Below are 13,416 nucleotides of genomic sequence, written 5' to 3'. Positions count from 1 at the left end.
GATTTGATGTAGAACGTCTTCAGCATATTGAGATGTGGAAAACACACCATCGATCCACTCACTTTCAATGCAACACGTTTCCCGCCTTCGAAATGGATACGCATCGACCGTCCCAAATGAGATTTTCTCTCGCTCATTCAGCGTTCCTTAGCACCCTCCTTGGCAGCCGTTCCACCCTTTCTCTGCATTGATTACATGCAAAGTGAAGGGAAAGGTGTTTGCCAGCAGCATGACGAGAAAGTTTATGCGACAGACAATCGTCCCTATTCACACATAAGACAAATTCGACGAGGCCTTTAGAGGAAAGAAGTGCGGGAAAATTTCAGTGAAAAACCCCTTAAGTTTGTTTGTGTGAAACTCTCAAAGCAACACTTTTTGATTAGTCTCAGGGGCGTCTTGAGATGCAATCTTCTTAAAATAAGATTACTTTCTTTTAGATAATAAAGTAAAACTGTGCAATCACTTTTCCAACACGTTTACCTCAAAGTGTCGATTTATCCATGCGAATGGTGTGAATGCAATTCCTCGAGAAAGGAATTACACTCGTCACTTTTCTGAATAAATATACCATTTTCAGCTTGGAGAAAATATCCGCTTTCCATATTTTTCCCATTTTCACTGCAGGCGAATCCATATTATGCTGGCAAAATATAACTCCGCTACGCAATGGACCATCGCATGACCATAAATATTTAAGGATGATTGTGTAACTTTTGCACAAAAGTAGCTTCGAGTTGTAATTTGTTGCAAAAATTGCACCTCGCGCGAATGCAAACACACAAACACCCTCAAGGATTCACAGCATCATTATATCCGTGTGATAAATAAATTTGTATCAACAGACGGCGGATGTGAAAATTCTCATCTCGCTCGAGAGGAAGTTTCTGTGACTGGAGATGGTAATTAAATATAGTGGCGGGTTTGAATAATTTGCCTCACAGTGCGGCCATTAATCAATTTCATCTGCTGAATTGACTGTCGTTTAGTGTGTCTGCTGATAAATTGACTCGTCTGCGTCATTCTATCAATTTCCCAACGTGAACGGCTGAATTTGTACATCGAAAACACCCACGCACAGGCGGAATGCATAGAATTTCGCTCACCATTTCCGCCAACACTTCAGAATTATTCACCGATTTACAAATTGCATTCAATTCTGGGGAAATGCGAGTGGCATTAAGGCCAGGTTGGCGATGAATTTGAGTGCTCACTTGAAGTATCAATCAGAAGGATTGATTCGAATTGATGGCTTTGCTGCGAAGCAGAGAAAGGAGCATTTTTCCACTGCGAGCGGTGAAAATTCCTCAAAGTTCGCAATTAAGCGCAGATTATATGCATTCAAAAGAGCTCAATTGGACAAAACTGTGATTTGAAATGATTTCAAAGAAAAAAAACGTGAAGTGCTTTCGGAAATTTAGCTTGTTGAGAAACTTCAATTTTAGCAAATTGTATCTGAACTGCACAACATTATAAGCTTTTGATCTTCAGTTCATGATTTTCAAGCTTGTCTCAAACTAGCTATAATAAATTTTATCTTATTTCAGGCACTTCTATTTATTAATATTTAATTCATTGTAAAGGGAGACACAGTTTAATAAATTGCAGTTCCTCTTCAAATATTTTGCCAAAACTATTATAGAATTTGGTGCGAAATTCTCAAGCATTTTCCCTTTGATCTTCTGGCATACACTCTATGTCGAACCTTCTGAATTTCCAAACAGGTAAATTGACTGAAACTCTGTCTTCGTCAGCCCAGACATAGTTGAACAAATATGCATGAGGTTCAGTAAATTGGAGACACTCAATCAAATTAAACTATAACTATACTGTCAAAGGAAATACTTACCCTCGAATCATTTCGCCATTCGTGCAATTAAACTGCAATTATGCACAAAACTTGTGAATATTATTTTGACCCATTTTTCCACCCCCACAAGTCAAGAGCCACTCGAAAGCCAAGCATCTCGCTTATGGCACTTTAATAGTTCCACCCAAGACGGTGTCGTTGTGCGCTGAGGCAAACAAGAAGAAAAAAAAAGCCCACATCGTGGCAGATATGATGTGAGAAATGCCGCAGCATTTCGGAAGTGATTACGGAAGAGTGCTTAGAATTTCACTTCCAGCGCCGTCGCACATATTTTCTTAATCCGCGCCATTCCAACAAACAATGGCGCGCGAGAGACCAAGAAACTCTGGTGCACGTGACAGAAATCAATAGGACACCCTTCTAGGCGGTGTAATTCATGTGTCACGACCCCAAATATCGCACACAAAAGAGGCATTTTCCAGTTGATGACAACAATGCTTGAGAAATTGTGCTCAGAACACACCCCCGCACATTATCAACAACACCGCACGCGAAGAACTGTAGGCAAAGTTCTGGAATCACACGCACTTTTTTGTTCTGCATCCTATTTTTGGCCGCAATTTCATCTCTCAAGCATCCTCGCGTGGGGGCGTCAAGCCGTGGCTAAATAGTGTGATAAAACATTTTTATTGTCCGGATCATTAGAGTGAATTTGCACACTTGGAGTTCAGCCATTGTGATTGGGATGAGATTGGAAAGATTGATGACTTTGCGTGAGAGCGACTTTCTGGGATTGCAGTTGACGTATTGTGCGACCGGAAGAGCTTTCGAGGGTGGATTTTGGGGGATGTCAAGTGGGTGGGAGAGAGAGACACGGTGTTACTTGTGAAAAGCCATAGAAGTTGTTTCTTAATCATTTTTAATAATACTTATAATTCTTTTTTTTTTACACTGTTCTGCATACACTCCATCAATGTCTTCATCAATCTATCTCTAATATAGAGACACGAAGATTTGTTCACATTCTATTTATCCTAAGATGTATTATCATCATTTTTACAACGGCTTCTTTATCCACAATGTGAGTCGAAAGTATAAAACTAGACACTCTTCCTCATTTCACTACAATTTTCCAGAATTAACTCATGTGTGTGTGTGTGTTTGCTTCAACTCACATTCCCGCGATTGTGGAGGCCAGGGAGGATTTATGCATTCATGCTCGTGTGTTCACGTCCTAAACTTTCTGAATATAGCCAACAGGGAGGTAATAAACATTGCTATGCATATACTTTCAAGTGGTCAAAAGATGGGGTGTAAAATCATGATAAACTATATATAGTGCAAATTGAAAAACTCAATTAGTCCGTATCAGTCTTCACGCTAGAGAAAGTTATACATATATTTTATCCATTGTCTTGATAACACAACAATCACACGCCATGTCGAGACATTTGCGCACTTTCAGTGGCAATTCACAACTACCGAAACGATCACACCATCAGTGTTCCATCTTGCAATTCGCACACCCGCGGGACTGCAATTTACGCTGCCGCCATTGGGCCGTTTCATCTGGCGCTGGCGAGGCTCGTGATCACGCTGACGAGGAAGCTCGTGCACCACAGCCAGGGGCGCAAGGGTGACGCCGCGTTGTGCTGCATCGCCGCGGGGTGTTCGCCTTCATGAGCCGTGTGCATTTTTTGCCGCATTTTAATTATCGCCATGAAAATGAATGAGAAGTCGCGACACATTTATTTAGCACCGCCACCGCATCATGGGGTTAATTAAAAACAAAGGCAAGGAGCAAGAAGGGATGCAGCGGAACAGCGTTGAGATACGGCATTTGCTAATTCAGGCTGTGCAGCCCGCGTTTGCAAAAACTACGGAGTTGTTTGTGATGTATTTATGCACATGCAAGAAGACATGGCAAATACCACAGAAATTTATATATCTAACTCCAAAGCAAACTACAATTATGAAACAAGCTCAGTGTCAATAGTGTTGAGACTGCTGAGTGTTTGTTTAACTTTTCGATTGTCATGCTTAGTAATTTAATTGACTTCTAGTTATTCATAACACAAACCTGTGCAAAATGCATTAGATTTAATGGTTTTTCAAGCAAACAAACATTGACAGACATTCACAATACTAAAATGCAAGAAATATTTCTGTTTGGATAGTTTTTATGACAAATTCAATGAATATTTCCACCTTTGAACAATCAATTATCTGCAATAAGTTGCATTTTTTACTTATTGCTTTTCACAAGGGAGAGATAATATAGTGAGAAGTGGTGTACAATTCAGCTGAATTACTTAAGAAGTGGAAGTCTTCATAAACTTACAATCTTCCTACGACTAATCACCACAATTCTTTGGATTTCCTTTGAATTGTACAAAGAAACAATCTTTTCTAGGTTATGTAAGGAATCACGGACGGATTTAGTGAATAATTCGCATTCTAGCACATCAATTCTTATGCTAAAGTCGCCAAGATTGCTAATCATCAGCAGATTTAAGTATTTTCATGCGATAAAATTGTTATTCTGAACCTTTCATGCCTAAAAACACTGTAAATTGTGTTAAAGTCGAACATAACCTCAAAAAGAATATTGTGAACTTGGATTATGATTATTTAGATCACTTTCGAAGCATAAAAGATAATTTTGTCATCTAGAAAGCTTCCAATTTGAGACTTTTAAGATATCATAGTGATATTTTTGAGGTTATGGTCGAAAAAGTCGCTCAAAAAAGCAGTTTAAAGTGGATTTTTACAGAAATATCGCATGAAACCTTAAAATATTTATTATATTTTGCGAATTGGAAGTGTTCGGAAGTGGTGTACAGATTAAGAGCATATTATCTCCCCCTTTTCACTAAGCAAACATCAAAGAAGAACTACTGGAGAGAAAATTATGGCCGAGTGACTTTGATGGCACTAACCGATAATGACGTGAACGTAGACGCTGGCGGGCCTCGCCAAGGAAGGATTACAGGTGTAATTCCCCGTGTCGCTCGGAACTGCGCGTCGGATGGTCACTCTGAAATGAAGCGCATTTGTCAGTTGAATGGCGGACTGAAGGATGCGAGCTCGCGCCGACCTGGATGTTAATCCGTCAGTCCAGTCTGTGTCCGCCGAAATCCTCTTGGAGGTGTCACTGGAAATTTCATTTGCATTCGTTGCCGCCTCCAAAATATCACCGTCTAATGCGACACAGTGAGTTAGTACCAGATTAATATGAATCGAAGCCAAGTGGTGGAAATGTGTGAGTGAAAGCATACCTTTGTACCAGAACAAATTGGCACCATCCGCCAAGCGATGCGAAAGTTTACAAATTAAATCTATATCACTGCCAGATTTCACATAGAGATCTGATGGACCCAATATATCAGCTTTCAGTTCTGCAAAAATCACACACAATGGTGAGAATCCTGGTCAATTACAACATGTCTTCGCATGCAGAGTTAGTTGTGGTTAAAGAATTTGAGGGAGGCAAGGCAATCTCCTCAAGTGGATGGGAATACAAAGAGCTTAGAAAGTATCCTAAAATCTTGCCACAAAGTATCTCTTGAGATGAAATTGCTGCAGCCATCATTAAAATTCATGGCTTCGCCACACGTGCACGAACACACGTCTCTCCGACTGCGACTTTACTTACCAATAACGTTTAAAGTATACGACAAGGACATCTTCGGCTCCGTGTTGATCTGGCACTCGTACACCCCGGAATCGCGCTTTTGGGCGTATTTAATCATCAGATTCCATTGAGTGGAGTTCTTCAGATCGTAAATCTGGAAAGAGTCGAAGCCTGAGCCTAATCCCTTCACTTCTGGAGCTAAGAGCGATTACAGACTTGCTGATGATCCACGGGAGGTTAAGCGAGAGCGCGAGTGTGTACGACTGACAGTTCGTTTAGCCATAAAACGCGACTGATCCCTCGATACATCGAAGGTTCAGCCGATTTTTTGGGGTTCGCGACGGCAGCGCGCTCGTGCGAAAATGCGCCGAAACATTGTGCGACTCAGGAAAGGCAAATTGGCGAATCTCTTGCGAATTATTTCCTGGATTATTAAAATCATTAAATTCTTTCGCAAATCATCAATTTTCGCAATTTTAACGTAAAATTTCACGCTTTTGAAGTATGCAAATCAACTGACAGCTGAACACACCAAGCACAGTGGCGCTAGTGTCAATAAAAAAGAATAACTGAGTGTGTTTAGCGTGAGATCAGTTACGAATTATGGCTGATCCATATATTGAGTGTGTAAATGTGCAGACCAACCACGAATTATCGCTGATCTGACCTTTACACACTTCAGGCTCATTCACGGAGGATTGATCCGAGTTCGCGCCTATTCCAGGATAAGTGGCAAGTCTGTAATCGCTCTAAAAGTCAAGCACAAAACTACCTGAAAGCGCTCATCGGACGTGTAGGTGAGCGGGCCCACAGTCAGGATGTGCAGATCCCGTTTCCGAATCCAGGAGACGCCCTTGTCGCCAAGCCTCTCCACGTGACAATGCAGAAATGCCGTCTGGCCCAGGGGTACGGTGATATTGCGGTGAACGTTGAAGTCAAAGTAGGGCTGAAGATTGACCGACTCACTCTCGGCGAAGCCCGTTTGAGCTACAAAGTATTGGGGAGTCATCATTCTCAGCTCGTGCAACATTGTACGTAGTAAATTGTAAGGATGATTGTGGGATACCATAAAGTGGAATTTACGACGCAGCCGGAAATTATTCCAGGAGACGCCCACCCACGCGCGTGGATTCCCAGTGCGTGGTCGTAAAAGCATCCCTGGGAAATCAATTGATGTACACTTTCACGGGCTCTCGACTCGAAATCACCCCCGAAAATGTGCATAAATGCCACCACATAAACTGCGATTCTCACCGACTTTCCCATGTGAGAGTGTGTCTTTCAAATATTCACACACTCACCGTAAAGGAGCATTTCTGTAAGAAATTGAATTCCATTGAACATATCTCAATAGCATTTTCCTTTTTGCCAGAAAGGAAGTCACGAAGTGCATTGGAAATTTTATGTATTTCAGCGCCAACATTCAATTTTGCTACATTCATCCTGATCAAATGGCGAATTCCGTGTGAACAGCACTTGAGCAAACATTTACCCTCTCCGAAAGCGCATCTGAAGGTGCGCGCCTCTTGAAAGTGTAAGAATTGATAGTAGATCGTGTTGCAGGAAAAGAATTCTGATGAACTTTCGTTCTGCTTTCTCTGCTTATTGAGCGCTTTGAAAATGAGACAAATTCAATTAGTGGATTTGCTATAATTATTAATTTGAGATTTTTGTGGTTTAATTGTTAAGCAATCACAATTCTCATTCGTACAGCAATGTTCGTTTCCTTCTGATACAAATGGACAATCGACAAATCGTCAGGATTCAAACTCTAACAACTCTGTTTGATCGCGACTTCATTCATGCTTCTCGGTGATTAATCATTGAATGCAACACGTGTTAATAAAATATTGAAATCAATTTCTATGCTATTCACAGCTCTGGTGCGACAAAATGTTTCTCACGGATTTTTCACATTGCTACTTTTCCTGTATGCAATGCGAGTGAAAACCCCAACGGAGCCTGAGATTACACTTCAATTCAGAGTGTTTCAATCCTTTTGGGGCGTGTGTGAAAAGCTTGGAGTCTCTGTGGCGGGAAAAATGGCTACATTTCCATGAGATGCCGAGAGTTGTGTGCATTCTCGGTGACAGGAGAAGAGCCACAGAGAGAGAGGGAGTTGCTGAACGAAGTGTGAGGGCAAAAGTTCATTTTGCAAGTGGCGGCGAAGAAAGTTCCGAAGCCCCCAATATTGAGGCATGGGGTGAGTAAATTGCATATAAACATGAGTTCAATAGCATGTAATAACCGAGAAAACTTTCAATCAGTGCCAAAGTGTTCTGTTCACAAACAGAAGGTGCACACAATGTTTTGATAATATATAGAAGAGTGTCGGGTGCTCATGTATAAAATGAAAATTGAATTTCCATCATCAAAGCGCCCTCTGCTCACTGGCGCAAGACTGGGCGAAATGTTGGGGAATTTCTCATTTTCCTGGGTATAGCTTCGGGAGCCGCCTGTTATTGAACATTGTCATAAATTGAAGATACCTCAGTGTGATAGCGCGCCCGTAATTTTCCATGCGACTTTTCATCGCTGCATCGACACTCGCTCGAGGGTTCCTTATGCGCTAAAGGGGCTGCTGAGTGATGGGTGGGTCGACACCCATAAAACGCCGTAATCGAGGATTCGCCCGGATTAACTGCCACTTCTATCCGTTTCATGCTCGGCACATCACACGAGACGAGAGTGTCGCCACAGCAGAGGGCAATTTTAATTTGAAAATTCATGCTTTTACACTAAGCTAATATGGCAAATGCCGCGGAATCTCAACGAGAGTATGTGAAAATCTGTCAGAGATGATGATAGCGACTGTTGCCGTCGCTCACACCCTCTTCCCTCCACACACACACACAAGATAAACACAACTGATCTCGCGTCTCGCGCGACCAACCCTCGCAAATAGAGGTGAATTTATTCATGGCACTCATAGAGGACTTATCCACAAATAAAAGGCATCTTCGCGCTGTGCGCTTCATCGATAAGACCACCCGTATCGCAGCTCTTCTGCGGGGATCATCAAATATTCAGCTCCGTTTCGTTTCTGCGGAAAAACATTGTATTGGGATAGGTTGCTTCATTGCGGCAATAATTCATGAACTTCATGAGCTGTGCACTCGCTGCGAATTGCTTTGAGTGCGACTTTAAAGAAATTCCCCAGGAATCTCAAGGAAGTATAAGTATCGCAAACATGCTCTCTTTGTCGCAGTGATAAGGGTGATTCTAGGGTCAACCCTTGTTGGGTCAAAGTTTGAATTGATACGGGCAAAAATGTGGGAAATCGACGTGTTTTAGAACGTATTGTTTTACATTGAATGGACATTGTTTATTCAAGTCGAAATGTGATACCTTTAAAGGTGTGACAGTCATTAAAACCTAAAAGCAGAGCAAAAATCCGAAAATATTGATTTTTCTTATTAATTATGATAAATATCGATGGGTGCCTCGAAAACTATGAAAAGTCAAAAACGCCATTTTTCAGCAGAGCAAAAATTAAATTTTGCTTCAATATCGCTGCGAAATTTTTCAAATTTACTTTAAAACACCATCAAATCGTCCGTTAAAGTGCAAATATTGCTCTGAATTTATTATTTTGTAAATATTTTAGTTGATTTTATTGAAATTTTTGACTTAAATATGGCAAAATGAATTGAAAATCTGAAAATATTACTTTCCAAAGTCAATTTTTAATAATCTTAGAGTCGATTTTATCCAAATGAGTTCGAAAAAATCAAATTTTTACACTTTTTTTGGACTTTTCGTTAAGGTTTTCAAGTGAAAAAAAATTAAAAGATATGTAAAATATTCATTAAAAGTCTAAAAACCATTTTAGAATAATTCTGAAAATTCATAATTATTTTCTGAAATGGCATTTTATGCGTTTGTCTTCAATTTTTGAGACATTTTTCTTGGATAAATTGTACAGCGTAAACAATGAAAATTCGACTTTTCATTCGAATAAAACTTGACAATTTTTCCCTTTTGTGCTTTTTGATAAATAAGATTTTTTACTATTGCTTCATAAGATGAAAAAACTCAAAATTTTTGTACAGAAAGAACAGATAAAAAGCTTTTCAAAAATACATAAGACGAAAACTATGATAAATCGACTTTTCATAGTTTTCCATTAACCCGTCGATATGTGAAGACGATAATGCACATTTTCGTTTTTTTTTTATCAAAAAGGGTTAATAAAATAGTTAATTATTAGCTAATTTCAGGTAATTACAATTGATCTTCAGTCCTATAATTTGAGCATTTTGATGGAGGATACGGAATATGGAATTATCATAATTGACATGCTCAATGAAGGTTGTATTTACAATGTAATTAATGGAATTTATCGAATATCAAGTAAGATAATTGACACTTTGCTAAATCGTCTTTTAACCTGCAAACGTTATTTGATATCCTGTTCAATCAATTTACTCTAAAGTCTCATTGGATTCCTTAACTTGCTAACTATACAGCATGAGATTAAGGGATGTTTTCAGTAATTTCTGTAAACTTTCCTTCTATCCTCACAGCTTATAAACTTGCTCTGTGTTCTTTCTCAACAGCTGAGCAACGAAATCGCTTTTCTTCTTAACGCTCTCTTTTACAAATTTGAAGACACACATATTTATAACGCGTGGAACAGGACGTATTTCTCCACTAAGTTGTATTTATCTAGTGTCATCTTCACCATGTCGCAGTCAACTAACGCTTTGCATTGCGAGAGTGAAGTATCTTCGCAAGTCAGTTGCAAATAAATCACTTTATATGCAAGAATATCATCTTACAAGCGCTGCGGAGTATAAAAACTACATTGTAATGTTCAGTTCCTTGCGGCAATTCAGCGATAGAGCATCGTCAAGATAAAGTTGCACAAGACAATTTCTTCACAGCATCTCGAACTTCCCTCAAAGGCAAGTGTATTTTCTTTCACAAATTCCACATGAATTGCTGGAAAATTGCAAAGTATCTTTAACAATATTCAAATTTTAATGACCTTTTTAGTGCCAGAAAGTCACCTTCAATGGCCTTCCATCGCAAACCCCTTTCAAGTCGCACAAATTAGAAATTATAATTGTCCTTCTTTGCACTCTGTGAGAAATGTTACCTTCAATTTGTACCATTTTTTTCCTCCATTCAAAGGCTATTTCCTTTTCTGTGAGATAACGAGGAGAGATTTGCCGCGAACAAATCAAAAGATGACTGCGTTGGAAGCACGAATTTCGGGTCAAAGGGCAAAGAGCACGAGAATCATCTTCATCCGCAGCGGTTGTTTCACTTTTTGGTGGGGTGGCAAAAAAGCGCGGGCGCCTAATGAAATTCCTCGACACAGTCACGCACTCACCATGCAAATTTGCCACCCCCTCTCGCCCTCAAAGTGATTTTGGGGCTCTCGAGAGAGGCAAGAACTTTGCCACTGATTGACTTTCCATTGATTTCAACGGCATCCCCGCTGGAATTGATATTTGAAACTTTCCACCCCAACCCTCGACTCTTGTCCCTTGCCATTTGCGTAAAGTCATCTCCACTCTGTGGGGGTAAGACGAACCTTGAAATGCGAGGCCTACGAATGCGATGAACACCCCCAATTGGATGTGATGAAGATATTTCTCCATTTTCTCGCACAACACACGCACGCACCGAGAATTAAGGAACCACGCAAGTTCAGTGTATCTGCCAATTTACACAAATCTCCACTGAGTGGCTATTGTCCAGTTTACTGCAGCACTTAATCCAATTTTGATATCCATTGTACTGTGTTGTGTAATCCTGGGATTAGCACCAATTTACCACTTCACCGGCCCGCTCATTGTCCTCCGGAGGACACGTCAAGTGGGCCGCAACAGATCATTGTCACGGACAGGAGTCCTACGGTGTCGGTCTGCAGATGAACTCTGGGGTGGTCTCAGAGGGTGTCACTCAAGCATCAGAAGAGCTCCTGGGCGCGTGAAAGCTCCACGAGAGGCGAAATCGCACTGAAGAGCGGCCCCAAGGCACGGCGGTCTTCAGCTTTCCAACCCCATCGAGGGGAAAGGTCGTTGGGGAAAGCTCCGCTTTTCCAGTCCACTCCCCTGCGATTTCCCCAGCTTTCCACCCTCCGCGGCGACTTCCAGCGCTCTGTCGGGGCCAATTGAACTGCACCGAGCGACAAGACAGCCGACGCCACCCCCAAAACCCACCCCCGGACCGGAAGTCGAAGACCAGTGTTGTCGCAGTGTCTACATCGTTTGGCTGAAGAATTGAGAGACATCCATAAATAACTGACAAATTTTGAAATGTTGGAATTGATTGAAAATTGGATTTGGGGAGTGTTTGCTATAAATCTCCCGTCGCTCTGCCCAAGTCCCTGGCATTCCTCACGTTGTCATCCCCGAGAATGGGGCGCCGCATTGAGTGAAGCGAAACATTTCGGCAGAATTGCGGCCAGCCACTCTCGTTCATCAATAATGCTTCCATCGCCAGACAATCGGAAGTGCGGCAAGACTAATGCAGTTGGGGAATATCGGGGGGGGACATTGAATTATTGCCAACGGAGTAGTGCATTTCCTGAGATTTCAACCTTAACAGCATCTCAGGCGAGAGTGGCGGAGGTTATTAAGCCTTGCATGCAACTTCCCAGTCTTGCTTAAGTAGCAATTGGTTTGCAAAATGCACAGCATTTGGCCCAAGTATTAAAGCTTGTGGTGCAAATTCGTGTGTTTTCGCCGTGGAAACACTTATCGCGTTTAATTATTGAGCGAGGCAAAATCGATTCGTCATCAATTTAGCATTTCAGGTGGAAGATTCAAAATCATCAACACAGCAACATTAATTTCAGAGCATGTTTGGACATTTTCCACGTTGAAAAGTTGACTTTTTTACTTCTTGTCAACTCATTATTAATGTATTTATACTTATAATCTCAATATTATTCACTTTCTTTCTTTTTTTCTTGTGGGAAAGTAAGGATTTTAGATTTGTGCAAAATTTCACCAGCATTTGCAAGAATTCTTCAGAGCTTTGAAACGCAATTTGAAACAAATTTTTCCCTTGATTACATTCTTTCATTAATACCAAGGGGGAGATAATATGGTCAGAAATGGTGTACAGCTCAGTTGAAGTACTTGGAAGTGGAAGTACTTTTATATCTCCAATATCTATTATTTTTTAGGTTATTTTGCCACAAAATAACCTTAAAAAATCATTTATTCTTGCGCCTAAGTTGGTAAATTTTGCATTTACTAGGGAAATAATAATGAAATCTGATGGAGATCACAAATTTTCATGCTAAGATTGATCATAACCGCTAAAATATTGTTTCAAGATACAAAATTGCCTATTTTAAGCACCATTTTATTGATTTTCCACTCTAAAATAGCAAATTTTAGCTTATTGTCGATTTATAACAGAATAATATTCCCCAGAATTGTATTTAAAAGTTTCTAAATAAGTTTCTTTCAAAGATTTTTCTAGATATCTGAAGATAGTATTTAGGTTATGAATCTTCAAATATTTCTCAAATACTGGTTTTTCAGTAAATTTTGAAGATCATACAAGTAAAAATGTTGTCTTTTTAGGTCAAAGACTTTTAGATTTAGAAGTTTTGGAAAAACGGAGAAGAAAATAAGGAAAATACAATGTTTTAAGCACTTCCAAAGTTCTGAAAGTGTCTGTGATTGTTCCCTTGATTAATACCAAATCTGAGGTCGTGCCCTGCTTTCCCCTACTCTTCATTTTCAGATGAAATGTGAAAAGAGTGCAAAGTTACTGCCTCTAAAATTGCGAGCAGCTCAATCACTTTGCTTGTTTGAGCTTTGCAAAAAGCTGTGGCGCGTCTGAAAGTATTTTCATTGCTTCGGAATATACTTGCAAGAGGTAATGAAAATGACTTTAGTTTTACTGTTGTTTGATATGAGTGAAGATGGATATAAAACATGGCAAGTTGAGAAATTTCAACTTTCCTCGCGCTGCGAAATTTGTATGGTTTCTCACTTCTCGAGAG

At 40.3% G+C, this 13,416-nt stretch overlaps 1 protein-coding gene across 1 annotated transcript; it reads right to left on the bottom strand.

Moving 5' to 3' along the window:
- Positions 1-2,715: 2,715 nt before the first annotated feature.
- LOC132256684 (zwei Ig domain protein zig-8-like) lies at positions 2,716-11,055 on the bottom strand. Its single transcript, XM_059753179.1, has 7 exons — positions 10,984-11,055; positions 6,214-6,428; positions 5,463-5,595; positions 5,086-5,205; positions 4,905-5,007; positions 4,747-4,844; positions 2,716-3,482 (listed from the first exon to the last, which is right to left on the bottom strand). The coding sequence occupies exons 1-7, from the start codon at positions 11,048-11,050 to the stop codon at positions 3,373-3,375; spliced, it is 846 nt and encodes a 281-aa protein (XP_059609162.1). The 5' UTR covers positions 11,051-11,055; the 3' UTR covers positions 2,716-3,372.
- Positions 11,056-13,416: the final 2,361 nt, after the last annotated feature.

Source organism: Phlebotomus argentipes, unplaced genomic scaffold (assembly GCF_947086385.1).
Source record: "Phlebotomus argentipes unplaced genomic scaffold, Phlebotomus argentipes genome assembly contig_17, whole genome shotgun sequence".
In the NCBI taxonomy this organism is placed as follows: domain Eukaryota; kingdom Metazoa; phylum Arthropoda; class Insecta; order Diptera; family Psychodidae; genus Phlebotomus; species Phlebotomus argentipes.
This window is presented reverse-complemented; position numbering and strand designations above follow the sequence as displayed.

What these genes read in the sequence shown, in the direction of transcription:
- LOC132256684 (XM_059753179.1), bottom strand. Translation starts at nt 11,050, where the DNA reads ATGGAGAAATATCTTCATCACATCCAATTGGGGGTGTTCATCGCATTC. An exon ending in GTATACTTTAAACGTTATTG is followed by an intron (nt 5,206 to 5,462) that starts GTAAGTAAAGTC and finishes TGATTTTTGCAG; the next exon opens with AACTGAAAGCTGATATATTG. An exon ending in CAATTTGTTCTGGTACAAAG is followed by an intron (nt 5,008 to 5,085) that starts GTATGCTTTCAC and finishes GTGTCGCATTAG; the next exon opens with ACGGTGATATTTTGGAGGCG.